Genomic DNA, 21,100 nt, shown 5'->3' with positions numbered 1-21,100 from the left:
TATAGTGATTCACAATTTTTAAAGGTTATTCTCCATTTATAGTTATTATAAAATATTGGCTGTATTCCGTGTGTTGTACAGTATATCCCTGTTGCTTATTTTATACATAGTATCTCACTGTAGTTTTGATTTGCATTTCCCTAATGACTAGTGTTGTTGAGCATCTTTTCATGTGTTTATTGGCCATTTGTATATTTTCTTTAGAGAAATTTCTATTCAGGTACTTTGCCCATTTTTGAATTGAGTTATTTGGGGGTTTTTTGTTGTTGAGTTTTAGGAGTTCTCTATATTGATTCTGGATTTTAATTCCGTAATAGGTATATGATTTGCACATATTTTCTCCCATTCTGTGGGTTGCCTTTTTCCTCTGTTGATAGTGTCTTTTGATGTACAAATTTTTAAAATTTTAATGAAGTCCAGTTTGTCTATTTTTGTTGTTGTTACCTGTTTCTTTGGTGTCATCCCCAAGAAATCATTGTTAAATCCAGTGTCATGAAGCTTTTATCCTTGCTTCTAAGAGTTTTATAGTTTTAGGTCTTACATTTAGGTCTTTGGTACATTTTGAAGTAATTTTTGTAGATAGTGTTAGGTAAGGGTCCAACTTCATTCTTCTGCATATGGATATCCATTTTTCTAGCACCGTTTATTAAAAGGACTGTCCTTTCCCCATTGAATGGTCTGGGCACCCTTGTCAAAAATCATTTGACCACCTATGTGAGGGTTTATTTCTGGGTGTTTTACTCTAGTCCATTGGTCTGTATGTCTTTATGCCAATACTAAGCTGTTTTGATTAATGAATCTTTAAGTTTTGAAATCAGGAAGTGTGAATCCTCCAGTTTTGTTCTTTTAAGATTGTTTTGGCTATTCAGGTCCCTATGCCTTTTTTTTTCTTTACTTTTACATATTTTAATTCATTTTCCATATGCCTTTTAGGATGGGTTTGGTTAACACATCCATTTATTGAGTGTGCGTCTGCGTGTGTGCATGCATGCGCATGCACACGTTTGCTTGCTTAATCTTTCAAGTTCCAGGCACATTCTGTGTTAATCCATGTTACAATTTCTGCAAGAAGTACTGTTTTCTGTTTGGAACTGTAAGAAGTAGATTGGTAAATTACATTAAATCACTATAGAAGAAGCTATTTTTTACACTTACATGCAACCCAATTATGATTCAGAGGCAAGTGAGATTGAATGACTGTCTGTAATGATTATCCAACAGGCAAGCAGCTGACTATGCATTTCTAAATGAGGAGGAACATGTGACTAAAGGAGAATGAGTCAGAACCAAGTATCTTCTAAAGGAATCTGTTAAATAGACTACAGAAATGATTACAGCTAAAAGGCAGGGTGCATACTTCCTTTGTGGAATATCTTGTTTTCCTGGGTGCCTGTGGCCATCCCAGTATTATTGCTTATCTGCTGATTCATTGGTGTGATCAACTGTTCATTGTCTCAAAAAAAAATGGCTTCTTTCCCTTGGAGAGAAATCACTGTGTAAAACTTTGGTGGAAGTATTGTGTGTAAGCGTTCAGTTTCTGTGGTGCTCTATATGTTTCATAAGTGTATGTACATTGGCTTAACTAATTTTTACTATCAACTATGAAAGAGGTATTATTTAGCCTTGATTTTTATATGTGAAGAATCTGAGGCTTATTAGCAATCTTAAATGATTTGTCTCAAATACACTGTTAGAACCAGGATTTAAATCCAGGTTTTATCTGATTCTAAAGTACATTTAGTTTTTACTCTTCCCATGCTGTCTTGGGGTTAAGCATAGTGATAATATTCCTTTCCTTTAAAAAATAATTATGGTTGATTCTCCTAATTTATGGTAGTTATCTTCTATAAAGTCCCTGCAGACTTGGAATTAATGAACACCGAACAACTTCTTCCGCGGAAAATACAGAGTTAGGTTCCTGCAAGCCTCTGGTCACAACATCCTCCTCAGCCAGTTAATACATAATCTTGTTTATGTATGTTTCTGTTTAAAGACACCTTGTTTAATATATATTGTTGATTCAGCATTAAACAACAAAATGTTGAGCATCTAGGTTATTTGTAACCTTTTGCCATTATTAAAAAACCCTTAAGAGTGAACAGCCTTGTAATAAAATACTCTGTGTACATCTTTGATTAAATTTTAGGATACGTTCATAGGCATGACATTGCTGGGTCAAAGGAGAATTCACACTTTAAAGAAATTTTGTATTTTTATATTGGAGCATAGTTGATTAACAATGTTGTGTTAGTTTCAGGTGTACAGCATAGTGATTCAGTTTTACATATACGTGTATCTGTTCTTTTTCAAATTCTTTTCCCGTTTAGGCTATTACAGAATATTGAGCAGAGTTCCCTGTGCTATACACTAGGTCCTTGCTGGTTATCTGTAGTAGATATAGTAGTGTGTACATGTCAATCCCAAACTCCCAATCTATCCCTCCCCCCCCACGCTTCTCCCCTGGTAACCATAAGTTTGTTCTCTAAACTTGTGAGTCTGAGTCTGTTTTGCAAATAAGTTCATTTGTATCACTTTTTTTTTAGATTCTGCATATATAAGTGATATCATATGATATTTGTCTTTCTCTGTCTGACTTCACTTAGTATGATAATCTCCAGGTCCATCCATGTTGCTGCAAATGGCATTATTTCATTCTTTTTAATGGCTGAGTAATATTACATTGTATATATGTACCACATCTTCTTTATCCATTCATCCATTGATGGACCTTTAGGTTGCTTCCATGTCTTGGCTATTGTAAACAGCACTACAATGAACATTGGGGTACATGTATCCTTTCGAACCCTGTTTTTCTCCAGATATATGTCCAGGAGTGGGATTGCTGGATCATATGGTAGCTCTGTTTTTAGTTTTTTAAGGAACCTCCATACTGTTCTCCATAGTGCCTGTACCAATTTACCCTTTTCTCCACACCCTCTCCAGCATTTATTTTTTGTAGACACTTTTTAATGATGGGTATTCTGACTGGTGTGAGGCGATATCTGATTGTAGTTTTGATTTGCATTTCTCTAATAGTTAGCGATGTTGAGCATCTTTTCATGTGTCTCTTGGCCATCTGTATGTCTTCTTTGGAGAAATGTCTATTTAGGTCTTCTGCCCATTTTTTTATTGGGTTGTTTGTTTTTTTTGATATTGAGCCCCACGAGCTATTTGTAAGAGGAAAATTCACACTGTTGCCAAAAAATGCCTTCCCAGAATTGTTAGCCAGTTCACGCTCCCTCTTACAATGTAGTAGAACCTGGTATCTCTCCTCATACACATTATTAAGATTTTTAATTTAAAAAAATTTTTAAAAAATATTTATGTATGTATGTATGTTGCGCCGGGTCTTAGTTGCGGCACACAGGAGCTTCGTCGCGGCATGCGGACGCTTAGTTGCCACAAGCACGCAGGATCTAGTTTCCCGACCAGGGATCAAACCTGGGCCCCCTGCAGTGGGAGCGCAGAATCTTACCCAGTCAACCACCAGGGAAGTCCCTAATTTAAAAAATTTTTACCTTTTGTTTAGAAATAGTTACCTTGTTTTATTTTAATATTTTAGCCATTTTATTTATTTTTTTTCAAACTTTTTTTTTTTTTAATGATAGTCAGTTTTCCCATCTCCACTGGTTAAGTAAAATACCCTTTTACCATTGATTTGAAATGTTGCCCTTTTCATTTATTAAGTACTTGTATATGTGGTTTTGTTTTTTAATTTTTTTGTTTGTTCCATCAAGTTGTTTCTGGCTGCCACAGCACTACTGCATATGTACTGATTGCGTTGTTACAGGTCTTAATAGCTGAAAGAGCAGAAAAATACTTTCTTTTATTCTCTTGGATGGTCTGATTCTTTTGTATGAATTATAGACTTATTTTGTAAATTCCAGAAAACATTATTTTGAGATTTTACTGGAATTTCGTTAAAATAAGGATTACTTTGGTATAAATTGGCATTTGTAGTCTTACCATTAGAGAACATGACATCTCACTAGTTTTTCAAGTCTCTTTCTGTGTTTCAAAAATTAGGTATTTTCTTCTTATAGAGCCTACCTGTTTCGTATTAAATTTATTCTTAGTAGATACTTTTAATGCTATTTTTTTAAATATAAATTTATTTATTTATTTATTTTGGCTGCGTGGGTCTTCTTGCTGCATGCAGGCTTTCTCTAGTTGCGGCGAGCAGGGGCTACTCTTCGTTAACGGTGTGCGGGCTTCTCATTGTGGTGGCTTCTCTTGTTGCGGAGCACGGGCTCTAGGTGCGCGGGCTTCAGTAGTTGTGGCACACAGGCCCAGTAGTTGTGGCGCGCAGACTCAGTAGTTGTGGTGCACAGGCTTAGTTGCTTCGCGGCATGTGGGATCTCCCTGGACCAGGGCTCGAACCCTTGTCCCCTGCATTGGCAGGCGGATTCTTAACCACTGCGCCACCAGGGAAATCCCAATGCTATTTTAAAATAAGGTTTGTTTTTTTAATTTTTCATTTTATTTTCTAAATAGTTACTGTTGTAATACGGGAAAGTTGCTGGGTTTTGTATATTTTTTTTTATAACCAGCCACTTTATTGAACTCATTAATTCACTTGGTTTTTCAGTTGAATATTTTATATTTTTCAGGTAGATAATCTTCAAATATTATATCCTGGTCATGTTTATATGCAACTTTGTTAGAACTGTGGTCTTTAAAAAGAGGTTGCAAAGCTGCTGGATCCAGCTCCTTACAATTTTATTACTATCAATGGAACATTCCGTTAACCTTAGGAGTTAAGTGAGTCCTACTTAAATGTAATGGGTGAATTCAGTTTTAATTCTTACAGTTCTTTTTGTATGCATTCCGCTCTTCCTTATTAAAGACTTTAACTGGTGTTGGAATCTTTTTTGGGGTGGTGAGATACAATTTTTTAAAAAATCATCATGTATTCCCCTCTGCCCTTATGATAATACCACGTACAAAATGACAGGTAATATACGTCTGTTGAATAGGTGAATCCTTTCAAATTGAAATTATAGGAAAGCTACAAGAAAAACATTTCTAAATTCCAGGTGTACTTCTGTTCTTCTATTAATCATTATTCAGGTATGTCCTGAGGGCCTAAGGGGTACTGATCATTTCCTCTACTGTTTTCCCTAATATCTCAGTTTATTGGCTAGAGTCACAATTATTTGAGCTCTAATAGTTTACTATAAGGAAATGAAATATTCTTTCCAATTGAAATGGGTTTTTTGAGGGTGAAGTATCTGCTTCTCGCTTTTATCAATAGCTTTGACACTTGGTTTCTGTGTATCTTGGTGTTATGGCTCAGTACCAGTGTGCATGGGAGTCTTTGCAAATTTACGATTACTCTGTTTTAATTATCTTGAAATTATCTTCTTCAGAACCACTCAATAAAGGGAACTTTCTGCTGTCCCGTTGTACCCTCAATTTCTATTCTCAGTCCAGCTACCTAGGAGCTAGAAACAATGAACATCCATATAGTATTGTAGAAGAAAGGGCAATTGAAGATGCCAGTGTTTATTCCAAATTTATATACTCTCAGAATAAGAGACTCCAGACTCAGAGATAGAACTATTTTGTACAGGTTGATAAATGGGAAACTGACTGAGTCCTCTCTTATCCTTCCTCTGGCACATTTCAAAACCCAGGGAAACTAATGTTTAGCTGCTTAAGCAGTTTGGTCCCTTTACTAAATGAAGGGTATTTATCATCTCTCAAGCTTGGTGTCTGTGAGGGGAAAGGGAAGAATTGCATTTTTACTGTCATAGTTGAATCCTTTTCCCCTTGTACACCCTTTTGAGAATTTGGTGAAAGCATTGGACTTCCTTAGAAAAATGCACATGGACACAAACATACATTTTTACACAGAATTTTGGGAGGTTTCTGGTCTTCTTGAAACTTATCCATAAACCCAAACTCATGCGGGTTTTCTGAACTCCAGACTAAGAACTCCTGCCTTAAGTAAGAGCATTGCTAAAAGTTATGAGTAACCTAAGCTACTGTAACGTAATACTTCAAAATCTTATGGAGCCAACAAAGGGGAAATTTTTACTTGGGGGCCTTTAACTTAACCTTTAGCCACTAGGCTCTTTGCATGTTTTCCTGTTTCTTCACTGGCAGTTCATAGGCTGCTCTGCTGGATTATTCTCTTCTACCCAACATCTGAAAGTTGGATTTCCTTAGGGTTCTTCGTGGGTCCCCCTCTTTTCTCCTTCTACTTACTGCTTGAGTAATCTCTTCCTTTCCCCTGGATTTAAATACCACTGTGTCGTTGACTGCCAGATTTATATCATCAGCCCATATCTCTTCACAGAGTGCTAGAATCCTATATGCAACTGCCTGCTCAAAAATCTCCATATACATATCTTATAGATGTCACCTATATAACAGATAAAACTTATTGCAAATATTTTTTATAATAGCTCTACTGAGATAAAATTCATAGACCATAAAATTCATCCTTCACTAAATTAACTAAAAATCCAGGGATTTTTAGTATATTCACAGAATTGTGCAGCTGTCACCACTCTGTCATTCCAAAACATTTTCATCACCCTAAAAAGAAATCCTGTACTTATTAACAGTCACTCCTCATTCCCCCCTCCCCTCAGCCCCTGGGAACCACTGATATCCTTTCTGTCTCTGTATTTACCTATTCTGGATGTTTCATATAAATGGAATCATATAGTATGTGGCCTTTTTCTGGTTTCTTTCACTTAGCATAATGTTTTCAAGGTTCATCCATGTTGTAGCATGTATCACTACTTTATTCCTTTTTAATGGTTGAATGGTATTCCATTATATGGATAATGCCACAGTTGGTGCGTACATGTTTTTGCTGAAGCTCTACTGCTACAGTGATGTGGAATTTAAAGCTACAAATGGGAAAGAAAAGTGATTGTGTAATTTGGATTGAAATAACATCACAAATACTGATACTTAGAGATTGAGCTGATTAAAAAATTGTGCAATACTTTTACCTTATTTCCAAAAGAACACAAAACGTGAGGCTGCAGTCACTTTTAACTTTCTGTGAAGTCTTAAACATATCCTCTGATATTTTACTTTTGGAAAGATAAGCAAGCTATTTTGTTATTTTTGTGTGTGATTAGCTGAATATTTACCCAATTTAAAGGCTTTATAGAATTCATTTTATATAAAACATTTAATTGTTCTAGGACAATGGGTTTAAACCCTAGGTCATATTCTAATACATTTTCTTTTCACAGTTTGAAATAAACCATCATTATTTTCAGTGAAAAATGTCTGAATGTGTAAATGACATTATTAAATTACATTACAAAATACCAAACTAAGAGAGTTTTAGTTTCTTCGTACTTCAAGGTTTGGTATTCATGAATGTATGAAAGTGCCAAGCATTTACTTTGAAGGTCTACACATAAAACTGTATTTATTTAAATGTGAACATCTCAATAAATCACAGGATCATCTAAATATTTTAAATTACAATTCCAGGCACTAGCCTTGATTATGAACTGTAGCCATTTTCTGAACCCATTTAGGAATTTTCCAAAGCAGATCAGTGGTTTTCTTAGTCATGAGAAAACTTTTATAAAGAAGTAATAAATCAGCTGTTTAAAAATTTGGTAATTTCGTAAGGAAAATATTTTTTGACTATGGAAGTTAATATGAATAAGCTAGATTATGGAATCTTTGAATCTAAAAGATATAAGTCATTGATGAAGAATATAGAATCTGATCATGAAGTTGACCTTTCTCTGCTATTAGATGAGGATTATCTTTATGTTTAGTGTGAGAATTTAAAATAATGAGGTAGATTGATAAGTGAAATGCTGTGCTCCTGATTGTGTAGCACCCCCTCCTCTGTTGGAAAGAGTAAGTGGGAATCTTGATTAGTAGATGTGGTAAGTCAAGTTATATTGATAGGCAATTCAGAGGGTTATTTTAGGTTTAGTGAGGTATCGAATATGAGGTCATCACAGTTACTTGTTCAACTACGTGCATACCAGTGGAAGTTTAAATTCACAGTGTGAAAGGGAATGAGCACTTATCAGAACAGAAGGAAATGTGTGGTTAAACGGTTTCAGCTATAACTGTAGACTGTTTCCCTTGGTCCAAATGGGAGGAGAAATGGAACCTTATGTTTTTGGCTTTTTTTCCAATATCAGTAGAAATTGATTCAGCATGGTTTATTGGGGCCCTTAACAGGAAAAACAGTTGTGTTTACTAGTGGAGGGGAATGACTTAAATATGTACTAAGAAGGCATAAGTCCTCTAGGTTTTATTTTACAGGTGTCTCAGTAGTCATTTTTGTTGCATATTTATAATTACATAATTAATAATTTAATAAGTTATTCTTATTAAACCTCTGTAAAACAAGAATGCCTCATGATTTTTTTTGTTGAAGAAACTGCTGAATTGAGTAAAGAAAAAGTTGATGCTTCCAGCTTTTTCCTCAAAATGAGAAACTGCCTTACTGACTATATAATTATAGGTAATAAATAATGCTAATTTTAGCTCACAAAAGCAGTGGGATTATCCAAAGAAAATATATTTGGTTTAAGCAGATGAAGAACCTTATTTATAAAGATATATTGGATAACCTGGAATTTTGAAAACTCATTGAAGTCCTGCATCCTCTGCATTTAAAAGATCTTGTTAAGGCAGTAAATGATAAAAAAAAAAAAAAATCTATGCTGATTTTTATTCAGAAGCCCGTGTTAAATGAGGTAGAGAAGACCTAAAATAACAATGTTGGGTTTATTTTTTTTTTTGAAGTACTTATTAGAATAAAGTGGTGTTATGTTGAGGGAGATTGTAAGAACTAACAAATTTCTCTTTTCTTCTCTTTTATATTTTCTTACTATATCACAGTAAAATACCTCAAGATGATAGTATTAGCACCTTTCCTTTCTTGATGGATCCTTAATTGCTCTTGAGAACAACTATATTTACAGGCAATATGAAAATTAATTTGGTGATCAAAAATGAAAGTGATTTAAATTTGGAAATCATACCTAAAGTGACTTTTGCTCGAGGGTTATTTACTTGAAACAGAAGAATTCTCTTATGTTTAGTATGGATAAATAAATGTTGCATCAGTTAAGGTTCTTTGGCTAAAAGCGGTAGAAATCAACTCTGGCTAACTTAAGTAAAAAAAGAAAAAGAAAGAAAAACAGCATTACTTACCAGGAATCTATGAGGTAGCTTATAAAACTGAAAGGAAATATGAAGAACCTGACCCTGGGTGGCTCCAGGTATCCAAACAGGGAGAAACAGTGCGTGCTCTCTTCAGGGGCTAGTGAATTCCAGTTGTTTTACATCTTTATGTCTTCCTATTCAAGATTCAAAAATTAAAGCAAAGTACCTGATTATCCTAGTAGCTTCAGCTGCAAAAGAAACAATGTCACTTCAAGTATCACCTTACTACAGTTTTTACAAAATCTGTAAAACTTCCTTTTAAAAATAATCTGGAGGGACTTCCCCGGTGATGCAGTGGATAAGAATCCTCCTGCCAATGTAGGGGACACGGGTTCGAGCCCTGGTCCAGGGAGATCCTACATGCTGCAGAGCAACTAAGCCCGTGCACCACAACTACTGAGCCTGTGCTCTAGAGCCCGCGAGCCACAACTACTGAGCCCGCATGCCGCAACTACTAGAGCCCGCATGCCGCAACTACTAGAGCCCTCATGCCACAACTACTAGAGCCCGCATGCCACAACTACTAAAGCCCACACACCTAGAGCCCGTGCTCAACAACAAGAGAAGCCCAACTGGAGAAAGCCCACACGCAGCAATGAAGACCCAACACAGCCAAAAATGAAAATAAAATTAAATCTTTAAAAAAATAAATAATCTGGAAAAATTGTGACTAGAAATAAAATCCTGGTAAACCAGATTAACTTAATTTATAGAATATGGTCAGAGGCTATGCTTTGTATACTTTCCTACAATTCTTAATTTTATAATTGTATTTTCCCCCCCCCAAAAACCCAGTTTTCATAAGTAAGTTTATCCTTTGTTTTTTATGTGTCTGATGGCTTATCATTGGTTTTCATCCTTCTTTCTGTGTCTTAGGTATATTTGAAGGCTCCCATGATTCTGAATGGAGTCTGTGTTATCTGGAAAGGTTGGATTGATCTCCAGAGACTGGATGGTATGGGCTGCCTGGAGTTTGATGAGGAGCGAGCCCAGGTAGGGTGACTTCAGGCTTTACTGACTGTGGTCCCTTTATTTACCCCTAATCTTGCCTTTATCTGGAGATCTATTTTACCCAGTCTTTAAGAGTAAGTATACAGTGCTGCCCTGGGAGCCGCAGCTGGTCCCGGCCTTGCAGCTTGCGGGGGAGGCTGCCTGGAGGAGGCGGCGACAGTGGTGGCGGTGGTGTGTCCCTGGGCCCCTGGACCGCAGCTTCTTTACTGCCAAGTCTATCCATCTGTTCATCCATCTGTGGGGGTCCACAATGGCCACCTTCAGCCGCCAGGAATTTTTCCAGCAGCTCCTACAGGGCTGTCTCCTGCCTACTGCCCAGCAGGGCCTTGACCAGATCTGGCTGCTCCTTGCCATCTGCCTCGCCTGCCGCCTCCTCGGGAGGCTTGGGTTGCCATCCTACCTGAAGCATGCAAGCACCGTGGCAGGTGGGTTCTTCAGCCTCTACCACTTCTTCCAGCTGCACATGGTTTGGGTCATGCTGCTCTGCCTTCTGTGCTACCTCGTGCTGTTCCTCTGCCGACATTCCTCCCATCGTGGCATCTTCCTCTCCATCACCATCCTCATCTACCTACTCATGGGTGAGATGCACGTGGTGGACACTGTGACATGGCACAAGATGCGAGGGGCCCAGATGATTGTGGCCATGAAGGCAGTGTCTCTGGGCTTCGATCTGGACCGGGGCGAGGTGGGTGTGGTGCCCTCGCCCGTGGAGTTCATGGGCTACCTCTTCTTTGTGGGCACCATCGTCTTTGGGCCCTGGATATCCTTCCACAGCTACCTACAGGCTGTCCAAGGCCTCCCGCTGAGCTGTCAGTGGCTGCAGAAAGTGGCCCAGAGCCTGGTGCTGGCCCTGCTGTGCCTTGTGCTGTCCACCTGTGTGGGCCCCTACCTCTTCCCCTACTTCATCCCCCTTGATGGTGACCACCTCCTTCACAAGTGGCTGCGAGCCTACGAGAGTGCTGTCTCCTTCCACTTCAGCAACTATTTTGTGGGCTTTCTATCTGAGGCCACAGCCACGTTGGCGGGGGCTGGCTTCACCGAGGAGAAGGATCACCTGGAATGGGACCTGACGGTCTCTAAGCCACTGAATGTGGAGCTGCCCCGGTCCATGGTGGAAGTTGTCACAAGCTGGAACCTGCCCATGTCTTGTTGGCTAAATAACTATGTTTTCAAGAATGCTCTCCACCTGGGGACCTTTTCAGCCGTGCTGGTCACCTATGCAACCAGCGCCCTCCTGCACGGCTTTAGCTTCCACCTGGCTGCGGTGCTGCTGTCCCTGGCATTTATCACTTATGTGGAGCACATCCTCCGAAAGCGCCTGGCTCGGATCCTCAGTGCCTGTGTCTTGTCGAAAAGGTGCCCACCAGACTGTTCACACCAGCATCGTTTGGGCCTAGGGGTGCGAGCCTTAAACCTGCTCTTTGGGGCCCTGGCCATCTTCCACCTGGCCTACCTGGGCTCCCTGTTTGACATTGATGTGGACGATACCACAGAGGAGCAGGGCTACAGCATGGCATACACTGTCCACAAGTGGTCAGAGCTCAGCTGGGCCAGTCACTGGGTCACTTTTGGGTGCTGGATCTTCTACCATCTCATAGGCTGAGGCACGTCTGTGGACCCTCACAGCTTCCTCAAGAACCCTCCTCTGGGTGCCAACTCTGATGGGGGATGAGGGAAGGCCCTTTCTCTAATTTTTGACCCTCTTTTTTGACCCTCTCTCCATTCTTGACCCCCCCCAAGTACCCCTGCATGCGCGCGCGCGCACACACACGCACACACACACACGTGCGTGCACACACACGCACACACACGCACACACACACACACACACACACAAACTTCCATCCATGGGCCTCCCCGCCTGCCTTGTCTCTTTTTATATATAGTTTGTTGTTATCAAATAAAGTTAGGAAGTATTTTTTTAAAAGAGTAAGTATGGAAAGTCTCATGTTCTCATAATATTGATGAATTCTGAAGAGATTGAGACCCAAATTTTGGTCCTGGTTTGGGGAAAGTTTTTCCTTCAGTGGTTCTGAATTGCACTGGATTACCACTGTGTGCTTAGTGGGGCACTTCAAAGTGTAGTAGATGGTTCTGTTTAATATTTGTTCTGGATCCTTAGCACATTATGAGGGGGGAAAAAAAAACCCAGTTTAAAATAAAATGTAGGAGCAGCACTTTTGAAATGGCTGAGTGAGGAGTTTGGCAGATTCTCTCTCCAAAAAGCGGTGATTAAACTTAACAAAATTGTAAACAAACAAAGACCCATTTAAGGTCTCTGGAAATTAACCAAAGGACATATATTGAGAGGCATTTATTCAAACGAAGCTAGTGAATTTCAGTAAGAACAGTGATAGTCTGGCCTTTTAGTCGGGAGCTGCTCGCATCTCCCTTAGCTCTGTGGTTCCTCAAGTTCTACCCTGGGCAGGCAGGACAAGCCATGAGGACTGGCAGCTCTGCTGTCCTGTCAGAGGGAGCTGACTTTATTTAGAGCAGCACTTGGAAAAATACATGTCCAGGGCTGTTATTGAAAACAATAGCAGTCTCTGTGGCAAACAGTTGGAGAAAGCTAATGTTTCAGGAAGCAGCAAAATGGCAGACTAGCCAGAAATTTATCAGGGAAATCTAGGGAAAGAGATAGCTAAAGTAAGCCTTATTGAGATCACACTTAACCTCTCATGGTCCAAAAGGCTGTGTACGTGTGCAAGGCTACACCTGTTCAGGAGAGGACAGAGAGAGCCCTTGAAAGCTACTAGTCCCTGGCTGAATACAGGGTAGACTGATAAACTCCCTGCACTTTGAAAGCCACACACAGATTCCATGGCAAAGGATTAGAAGCCTTCTGACTCAAGGTGTTTAAGCAAAACCTCTGACCAATCATTGGCTGACCATTAGGTTATGCTGACCCAGGGGCAACCCCCTAGAAAGCAAGGCTTAAAAAGAAAAAAAAACTAAGCAGTGACATCAGAGGCTGCACACTGCTGGGGAAACAGACTCCACACAACTAGGCAAGTCACTAAGTAGACAAACAAAAAACAGCAACAACAAGCTGGAGGCAGGGGTCAGAATTCAGAGTTGCTACAGTATATTATCTAAAATATCCAATTTTTAACAGGAAATTACAAGACATGCAAATAAGCACAAAAGTGTGACTGATACTCAGGGGGAAAAGCAGGCAGTAGATACTCTGAGGGAGTTCAGATGATGGTTCTTAGTAACAAAAGACTTAAAAGCAATTCTTTTTCAGTGTGTTCAGAGAACTAAAGGAAAATTTCTTCCTTTAAAGAATTGAAGGACAATTATGACAGTGACTCATCAAAGACAGAATATTAATAAAGAGATCTAAATTTTTAAAAAGAATCAAGTAGAAATTCTAGGATTGAAAAGTACAATAACTGAAATGAAAAATTCACAGACTCAACAGATTTAAGCTGGCAGAAGAATTAGTGAACTTGAACATAGATTAATAGAGATTATCCAGTCTCAAGAACAGAAAGAAGAAAGAACAAAGAAAAATGAACAGTATCAGAGATTGTAGGACACCAGCACGCAGACCAACATATATGTAATGAAAGTCCCAGGCGGTAAGGAGAGAAAGGGGCAGAAAATATATTTTAAGAAATAATGGCTAAAAACTTCTAAATTTGATGAAAAATATTCATCTCCATATCCAAGAAGTTTAATGAACTCCAAGTAGGGTAAGCAGAAAGAAATCCACAACTAGGTACATCATAGCCAAACTGTTGAAAAACAAAGAGAATCTTAAAAGCAGCAAGAAAAAGGTCTCAGTACATACAAGGGAGCCACAGTAAGATTAAGAGCTGACTTGTCTTTTGAAATTACGGAGGCCAGAAGATAGTGTGATGACATATTCAAAATGCTGAAAGAACATGTCAGAGTATCTGATTATTAGCGGGTGTTAATTTTTTTAGTTGTTTAATATTAATCCTCTTAATAAAGTTAAAATAATGGCAAGAATAAAAAGGAGCTCTCTTTTTGTTATTTCTGTTATTCCCATTTTGTTCTCCATATATAGAAATGTAGGAATTTTCTTCTTAAGAGATCAAAAAATTAAACCTTCCTAGTAAAAAATTCAGGCTCAAAGTTAAAATTCTTAAGAAAGAATCTCTGCTACCTTAATTTCCACAGGGATAAGGAATACCTAGTTCCTTCAGAAAAATAGTAAATAATTGGCAGTTTAGAAGGCTGTTTCTGTAAGAAGTGATACAGCAGATTGAATTTATGTAAGGGTGAATTTCAGATTAAGTTGACTTCTAAAACTGAAATATTTTATTAAAGTGATAGGTAAAAATTTAAAGTTTAGCCCACAGTGTTTTCCATACTGAGAATTTCCCAGGCTTTGTTGCCCTGGTCCACAAATTGGGCTTTATCACTATAAAGTAAGTACCATCTGTTGTCATAGTAAACTAATATAATAATAGGTCTTACATAATATAAAAATTTTAAAGCAGGGGATACCAACCATTCAGTCAACGGTCAGCACTTCTCTGGAGCTTTCCCCATCCCCCAGTCTTCTGAAAGATAGTAAATGTAAAGAGGCAATGAAGTATGGAAGTTAGGAATAGGCACTTCATGGTCATGTAATTGTGATTCCTGGCCCCACCACTTACCAGCTATTGTGGATGGCATGTTTGTGTTCCCCCAAAATTCATATTTTGAAGCCCCAACTTCCAATATGACTGTATTTGGAGATAGGACCTTTATGGGGTCTGTTAAGGTTAAATGAGTCCTAAGAGTGGGGCCCTGATATGGTAGGATTAGTGTCCTGATAAGACATGCACAAGGGAGCTAAGCTTGCTCAATCTCTTTCTCTGCCATGTGAGAACAAAATTCTCCAGTAGATGCTCAGGTACCTGGTAGGCTAAGAGATAAACAGAGGATAGTCACAATTACATTTTTAAAAATTAAATTGTGTAAGTATTTCAACTGAAATATTTTCACAGGTATTGTCTTTTTGCCTTTGTTCAGAGTACCTTTGACAAACGTTGGCAAGGATGCGGAACAACAGTTGGTGTGGTGTTTGATTACATAAAGTTGACACAACATTTGGCAATAAATACTAAAACTGCACATGTGTATACCTATGATCCAGCAGTTCTGTCCTGAGGCATGGTATGCAATGGGAATGAATACATATATTCATCAAAAGATAGGTGCTAGGACATTGTAGCGGCATTATTGGTTAATAGCCAGAAACTATAAACTGCCCAAATGCCCACTAACAGTCAAATGGATAAATTGCATGTTCATACAGAGAAATACAATGAAAATGAAAAACTACAACTAGCATACCAATATGGGTGAATTTCACAAATACATTGAGTGTATTAAAAAAGCACATGCTATATGAATCCATTTATATAAAAGTACAAAAATAGGTAAAACTAATAATACATGTTGTTAAAAGGAAGGATAGTGGTTTATCCTTGGGAGAGGAGGGTAGTTCCTGGAATGGAGGAGAAGACGACCTCTGAGATGCTGGTGCTGTTCTGTCTCTTCATATGGCTTTTAGTTCAGTTTCTGAAGATTCATCAAGCTATCTTTTAAGACAGTGCTGTCCAATAGAATTCAAATGTGAGCCACATTATGTAAATTAAAATTTTTTAAAAGCCACATTTAAAAAGGTTTGAAAATTATTAATTTTTACATTTTATTTATCCCAGTATATCCAAAATATTATCATTTGAACATAAAATCAATATAAATATTTATTGGGATATTTACCTGTTTTGGTAACAAGTATTTGAAATCTAGCGTGTATTTTCCACTTACAGACTCAAATTAGCAACATTTCAAGTATGCAGTAGTCACACGTGGCTAGTGGCTACAGTATTGGACAACACAGCCTTAAGATATGTGTACTTTTTTGTATGTGTAAATAGTTCAATAAAATGTTTTAAAAGTTTCCCACAAATGAAGATATTTCTGAGTATAATTGTATAAACTCAAAATTGAATCATGTTTGCTGATTGTACTTTCATTTCTTTATTTTCTGTAATTTGTAGGATAATTTCAGTGTTGTCTTTATCTGTTTGATTTTCAACAATTGCAATTCTCTAAAAGCTTGAAAAACTGAAAAATTTGGCGCTTCACCATTGAATACTTTAATCAGAGATTTCCAACTAATTTTGAACAAAATATAACTGAGGACTCATTTACAAAAAAAAAAAAAGATCAATGCCATTTTAGGAACTAGGTTGATTTCATAGAAGTTCTTCAAAGGCTCAAATTTCTAAAATCCAAAGTGCCTGTATAATGTCATGTGAATTTATTTGTATTCAGCATCAGCTTTGTCACAGAAATTTTATAGTTCAGTCACTTTAACTATGAATACGTAAATATATTTGTAATTTATGCAACTCTAATGTCTAAATGATTGGTAGAATGCCTCACTACTTTGGATAAGAATTGTTTGGATAACAATTATGAATTTCATGTGTACCACAACTAATTACTAGTAAATTTCTATTTCATAGTTTTAAAAATTCACTGAGAATGTTATTTTTTATACAGTGTTTAAATGTTTGCTCCACCAACATTTGTATTTGTATTATCAGTTTAAGAACCAATAACTTTATCTTCATTTTTGTACTTTTTAAATTAACAGTCACAAAAATATGTTTCACCTTCAATATAATGACCTTCCAAAAGTTCTATTTTGATTCTATAATACGATTAGAAAAATTGAACCGTATTGGGTTGAATAGATTTTCTATTTGAAGTACCTAATGAAACTGATGTAAAACTGGTATCCTTCAGCTTTTTGCAGGGTTTTTCTGTCAGCAAAGCCAACATATGAACAGCTTTGCTTTTTGTATGTTGACGAGAATGTGAGTGAAAATTTAGAAGAGTCGTTTGATTTAAATAAAAAGTTATGTTTTACAGAATGGTGTTAAATGTACCGTTTGCAGCTGCACATGTTAAATTGTCGCCTTTGAAGTATATGTTGATGCTTCTTCAGCAGATTTATTTCTTTTGGTTTTCATGTGATCAGTGATATCATTCTGGTCCCCACAGAGAATAGGAAATGTCGTTATTTTGTACAAATTATGCATTCATCATCAGCTTTCTTGGAAACGAATTTGAGTCTTAATTTTTCATTAAATATATACTTCTATTTTTTAAATTCATTGCACAGAAAGGTAAGTATTACCAAACTGTAAAATAAATATAGTTGTAGATTTAGCAATACAATAAAGACAAAATCAGTGTAGCAAGAATGGTTATGAATAGTCTATATATATGCTCTATGAGAGCACTGCTAGGTCTTTATTTACCACATGGGTTTCACAAACACCCAGCCACCTTTTATGATGACCCCACCTGACTACTTTGTCAGACTGTGGTATAGACCGTGGAGTAACAGGCTAGTATAACAAGTAGCTGGTGGGGACTGGAGTGCTGAAATCCTCCCACCACCTGAGTCTGGATAGGGTTGTTTGTCCCTATCCATTTGAGCACACTTTATGGGTGAGTGTATAGTTTTATCAGTAAGTACCCTTTATGCTGTCCTTGAAAGGGAGGTGTTACTTAAGTTCGCAACAGGAATGGATCAGGATAACACTGGATCACTGATCATCTTTCAGATTTAACCATTTAAAGTGCAGACTCTGTTCATTGCACATACATTTCACATCTTACTAGAAAAGACCAAGATAGAAGCTGGAATTAGAGAATAGAGAGCTACCAAATCTCTCTTAGCTTATTTTACTACAAATAATAGTAATAATACTTTTTTAAATTTTAATAAGGTAAAAATCTATGATCATTGCTAGAATACACATTAGTGGCTGATAACTTCCTTAGGGAGTTAGATTACATCTTGTGTTATATGCTCTCATTTCATCTTGTAATCCTTTACTATACTCAGTCACAACTGATAATTATATATTGATTTTTGTAATTATTTGTTCATTGTCCACCTGCCCCTCTAGACCAGAAACTATAAGGAAAAGCACCATTTGCTCCCACACATTGTATGCATGGCACCCAGCACAGTGACTTGGGCATAGTAAAGACTCACGGAATATTTATGGAATAAATGAAAAAGTGAATGAATGCACAGGACAGAAGGGATATCCTGTTATCAGCAGACATGTCCTGGTTGATACCTAATCAAATAAGAGAAAGTCCTTGGCATTTGGGAACAGTGTTCTTTTGCAGGTGCCTCTGGCTTATGTAGTACATTCTGAGAATACAGTTGGTATTTATAGTAATGTTTAGTCACGTGTAAATTTTACATGTTCACAAATGCTTATAAAATAATAGCATTTATTGAATGTTGTCAGGTAGTGCACTTAAGCATTTTTATATGTTATCTCATTTAATCTTGAGACGTAAGTATTACTACTACGTGCATTTTACATGTGAGTTTACTGAGGCTTAGAAAATGAAATACCTTGCCCTGGGTCACAGAGCTAGTAAATGCAACATAAGAATGGAGACTTGATCACACCTTTCAGTTTTGTTTAAGTTACAGACCTTGTGTCAGTGAAAATTGCAAGTATCAAACAACCCTACTAACAGAGTCAAATAAAGGATTTATCACACAGAATAAGATATCAACAGTATGCAGTTCAGGCAATGATATTATCAGGGGCTGTGGGTCTTTTCATTTTCCTGCTGTACTATGCTCAGTGTGTGGCAACATCCCCAGTATTATGTTTGCAAGATGGTTGCTGTATCTCTGGTCATTGCATCGGTTCCCAGGAAGAAGGAAAGGTGACATGTCTCTTAAATGACTTTCTCAGAAGGCCCGTTCATTGACTTACACTTCTATATCATTGGCTAGAACATAGTTACCTGGCCACCCCTTGCTGTAATGAAACTAGGGCAGTGAATATTGATGACTTTTTTGGCATTGTTTTTGATATTTTAGTTTCTTCAAGTGTGCCATTGAAAATCCTAGTGTTGAGAAGTGCGTGACTGCAAATCACACACTTGAGCATCCTGTGCTGTAGACAGCGAGGGAGCTTTAAGTTGGGGAGTATTGTGGTCAGATTGTGCTTTAGAAGGCACACTCTGATGGCTGTGTTTTGGATTGGGGGATGACAGAATGGAAACAGGAAGAGACTTTGCAGTAATTTCGGTGAGAGGTCTTAGGATCCTGAACTAGGAAAACGTTTGTAGGAATGAAAAGGAGCCTAAAGATTCAAAAAATAGGAGGTCAGATGGATAGGATTTGGTGGTTGATTGGCTCTGTGGAGACGGGGAGAGTGAAGTGTCAAAGGCAGCTCCGGTTCTTGGCAGAAATGAGTGAGTAGCGCCACCATCCAGACTAAAAAGTGTAAAGGGAAAGTTTAAATTGGTTACCTTTTAGACACAAGAAGTTTGAAGTATCTGGGTTTCCTTCAGATCTTTATCCATTAGTTGGGAAAGGATTAGGGTAGATTTGTTAAATGTTACAAATAAATTTTTCTTGATAATATCCCTTGGAATTTTCTTTTTGTTGTCTAGAAGTTTCTAACATTTGTACAGTCGATTCTGTTAATATTCTCTTTTATATTTCTGGCTTTAGTGTCATACTTAGAGCGCCTGGCCTGTCTTATCCCCACACTGTAGAAGTATTTACTAATTTCTTTTTCCTTATACTTCTGTGTTTTAAATATTGACTTGATCAGGATTTTACTTTGGTGAATAGGATGAGGTAAGGACAGAAAGGGAAGAGCATTTTCAGTTGTTAGAATATGACTGAACACGATTACTATTTCCAAGGTGTTATAATAGAACATGAAAATACTGAAGTTCTCTTTTAGAAGTTGCTCTGACTTTTTTTATGGCTTTGATGTTTTGAGAAATACTCTGCTGTTCATTTCTTTCAAAAAATAAGACACCCCCAAATTTTTTTTATTATAAATCAAAATTAAAATATCTGTTTCATATATTCTTATGACAGCAGGAGGATGCATTAGCACAACAGGCCTTTGAAGAGGCCCGGAGAAGGACACGTGAATTTGAAGATAGAGACAGGTCTCATCGGGAGGAAATGGAGGTGAGAGTTTCACAGCTGCTGGCAGTAACTGGTTAGTACTTTCCCCCAAACTCTCAGGCTCTATTTGTGATGTTTGTGCATAATGATTTTAAATAGTTTAGTAGTTTAATGTCTTTCATTTTTTAAAAGTTGTACTCTGTGACTTTGTGTTTATTAAATGTAATTGCTATAAAGAAAGTTAGTCTTAATTTTAAGGTTGTACATGAATTCCTCATTTATTGGTCCTCAAAAAAAAATATTTACTATAATAAGATATATTTTCTGTTAATTGATTGATCCAAATATCTTACCTCTTTTTTCTTATCTTTCAGATTATATGTAAAAATTACCTTATGTTATCATAAGATACATATTTTTAGAACATTATTAAAACTCTCTGGGAGTAACATTATTTCCCACTTTTCTATAAATATTTGTCTTGATTTTGTAACATTATAATTTTCAGTCATTTGTATAGTCTCTTCACTAGAGGAAAATTTATTTTCAAACTACTCAAAGAATGGAATTAACCTAGACTATTTTTCTTTTAACCTTTTTATGGTAAAGTACACACCAAATCTACATCAAAAAATATGTAGCTTAATTATTAGAAGGCTAATAACACCCTTATAACCATCCAGGTAAAAAAATATAAAAATGTGACAGTTACCCCAGTAGCCCCCTCCATGTGTACATCTAATTATGACCTTTTCCCTCCCTTCAAAAGTAATAATTTTCTCAATTTTTATAGTAATCACTTCCTTGTGTCTTTTTATAGTTTTATTATCCATGTCTACTTCAGTCTTAAACACTCAAATTTAGTCTTGTCCAGTGTTTAAATTTGATATGACTAACAATGAAATAGAATAATTTCCAGGCATTAAAAAGAGTTCTGGAGATTGGTTGCACAACAGTGTGAATGTGCTT

General features: G+C 37.2%; 1 protein-coding gene across 3 annotated transcripts in view; it reads left to right on the top strand.

The window, feature by feature from the left end:
• CBFB (core-binding factor subunit beta) overlaps positions 1–21,100 on the top strand; it is a 59,220-nt gene that overhangs the window by 24,765 nt on the left and 13,355 nt on the right. The window contains exons 4-5 of one of the 3 annotated variants that reach the window (XM_061173417.1): positions 10,048–10,164; positions 20,099–20,194. In XM_061173417.1, coding sequence (XP_061029400.1) covers positions 10,048–10,164; positions 20,099–20,194 — 213 coding nt within the window. Of the gene's footprint in view, positions 1–10,047; positions 10,165–10,639; positions 13,515–20,098; positions 20,226–21,100 lie in introns of those variants that run through there. The other 2 variants (XM_061173418.1, XM_061173419.1) reach the window with 2 other exon arrangements.

The sequence above is a fragment of the Eubalaena glacialis genome, chromosome 18 (assembly GCF_028564815.1).
Source record: "Eubalaena glacialis isolate mEubGla1 chromosome 18, mEubGla1.1.hap2.+ XY, whole genome shotgun sequence".
Classification (NCBI taxonomy): domain Eukaryota; kingdom Metazoa; phylum Chordata; class Mammalia; order Artiodactyla; family Balaenidae; genus Eubalaena; species Eubalaena glacialis.
The sequence above is the reverse complement of the archived record's forward strand: the minus strand, read 5'-3'. Positions and strand labels throughout refer to the sequence as shown.